Source organism: Carlito syrichta, unplaced genomic scaffold (genome assembly GCF_000164805.1).
Source record: "Carlito syrichta isolate Samal-C Ts95f unplaced genomic scaffold, Tarsius_syrichta-2.0.1 Scaffold302955, whole genome shotgun sequence".
In the NCBI taxonomy this organism is placed as follows: Eukaryota; Metazoa; Chordata; class Mammalia; order Primates; family Tarsiidae; genus Carlito; species Carlito syrichta.
Window position 1 is genome coordinate 38,820 of NW_007247051.1, and position 1,550 is coordinate 40,369.

The window sequence follows — 1,550 nt, forward strand, 5'->3', positions numbered from 1 at the left end:
CCGCTCGGTATGCTCCCCCGCGGGGGCGACCTCTGTGGCCTTGGACTTGGTCTCCTCCAGGGTCTGCACCAGCTCCACGTTGTCCAGCATGTTGCCCGTGGAGGTGGCCAGCTCCCGCAGCAGCGAGTCCTCCAGGTCCTTGAGCAGGTTCTTGTTCTCGCTGGTCTCCCGGATGAGGTGCTCCCTCTGCTCCTCCAGCTCCCGCCGCTCGCAGGCCACCAGCACGCTCAGCAGCTGGTCCTCAAGGCCCTTCAGCGTCACTGTGGGGGACAACGGGGGGCCTTCGGTGCCCGGGAGCCCCACAAGCTGGACGCCACATCTGCGCCCCGCACCGCTGTGGAGGGACACGCTCGGGGCGGGTCTAAGCGCAAGACTCACTTCCTACCAAAGTCACTCCAAAGAGCCAATGGGTGATGTCGCCATGTGGAGTGGGGGACTGAAAGGGTGAAGGTGTGTCTGGGTGCAGTGGCTCAAGCCTGTGGCTCTAGCACTTTGGGAGGCTGAGGTGGGAGGATCACTTGAGGCCAGGAGTTCAAGGCCAGCCTGGGCAAAAATTGTAAAAACCAGCCAGACACAGGGGCACGTGTCTGTAGTCCCAGCTACTCGGGAGGCTGAGGCTGGAGGATCACTTGGGTCCAGGAGATCAAGGCTGCAGTGAGCTCTGACGCCACTGTACTCCAGCCTGGGTGACAGAGGAAGACCCTGTCTCAAAAGAAGGAGAAGGAGAGAGAGAGAGAGAGAGAGAGGCACTAAAATAAAACCCAGGGCTCCCACATGTTGGAGGTTTCTAAAGTGTACTTGAATCTAGTTAACCAACTCAAGCAGCTAAATGACACCACTAGAGAATGTTGAGATGGTCTCTAATTCCTATCAGAACTCAACTGAGAGGAAGGAGAAAAACTCAGACCCCAGTCCATCCTTAAATGCATGAATAGAGAGTAGCTTCCCGCCCGGCAGACAGGTCTCACCCCACTCGCATGCGAACACAGGAGCAGCCGGCGTCCTATCTCAGAACGCCTCCAGACGTGTGCACATGGCTTCCAGAGGCCCCCAGGCCTTCCAGATACTGCTTTGCCACCAAGAGCTGACCCGTCCAGAGGCGACTGAGAGAGTGGCCTGGGGCCACCATTGTGGTCACCGCGCTCACCGCCTTAATTAGCAACTGAGGGTCCGCACGTGCTCACCAGTGTAGTTGATCACCATAGCTTTCCCGAACACTGACGGGGTGTATCTGGGATTGGCCAGCTTGGTGTTCAGGTACAGTCTGAAATTGGAGTCGTAGTCGACTTCCTTGTCTCCTAGGACGATGAACTGCCGCCCTTGGGAGACTTTTATGTTCTTTTCCAAGACGTTGTCAATCACAGGATCGATGTACTCGTCCACATCGTGGAACAGGAAGGGGGTCCCGTACTTGATGGACATCTCCAGCTGCTTGAGGAAGTCGGGGTCGCTGAAGGAAGCGACCTGGAAGAGAGGGGAGGCCCAGGCGGAAGTCGGCGTGTCTCCCGAAGGATGCCTCGAGGAGGGGTGGGCGAGTCGGGACCGTGGGG

The 1,550-nt window shown here is 58.2% G+C and overlaps 1 protein-coding gene across 1 annotated transcript in view; it reads right to left on the reverse strand.

Moving 5' to 3' along the window:
* Positions 1-1,550, reverse strand: part of DNAH10 (dynein axonemal heavy chain 10) — a 173,439-nt gene that overhangs the window by 17,460 nt on the left and 154,429 nt on the right. The window contains exons 61-62 of the mRNA XM_021711970.1: positions 1,185-1,464; positions 31-260 (exon numbers count right to left, since the gene is read on the reverse strand). Coding sequence (XP_021567645.1) covers positions 31-260; positions 1,185-1,464 — 510 coding nt within the window. The remainder of the gene's footprint in view (positions 1-30; positions 261-1,184; positions 1,465-1,550) is intronic.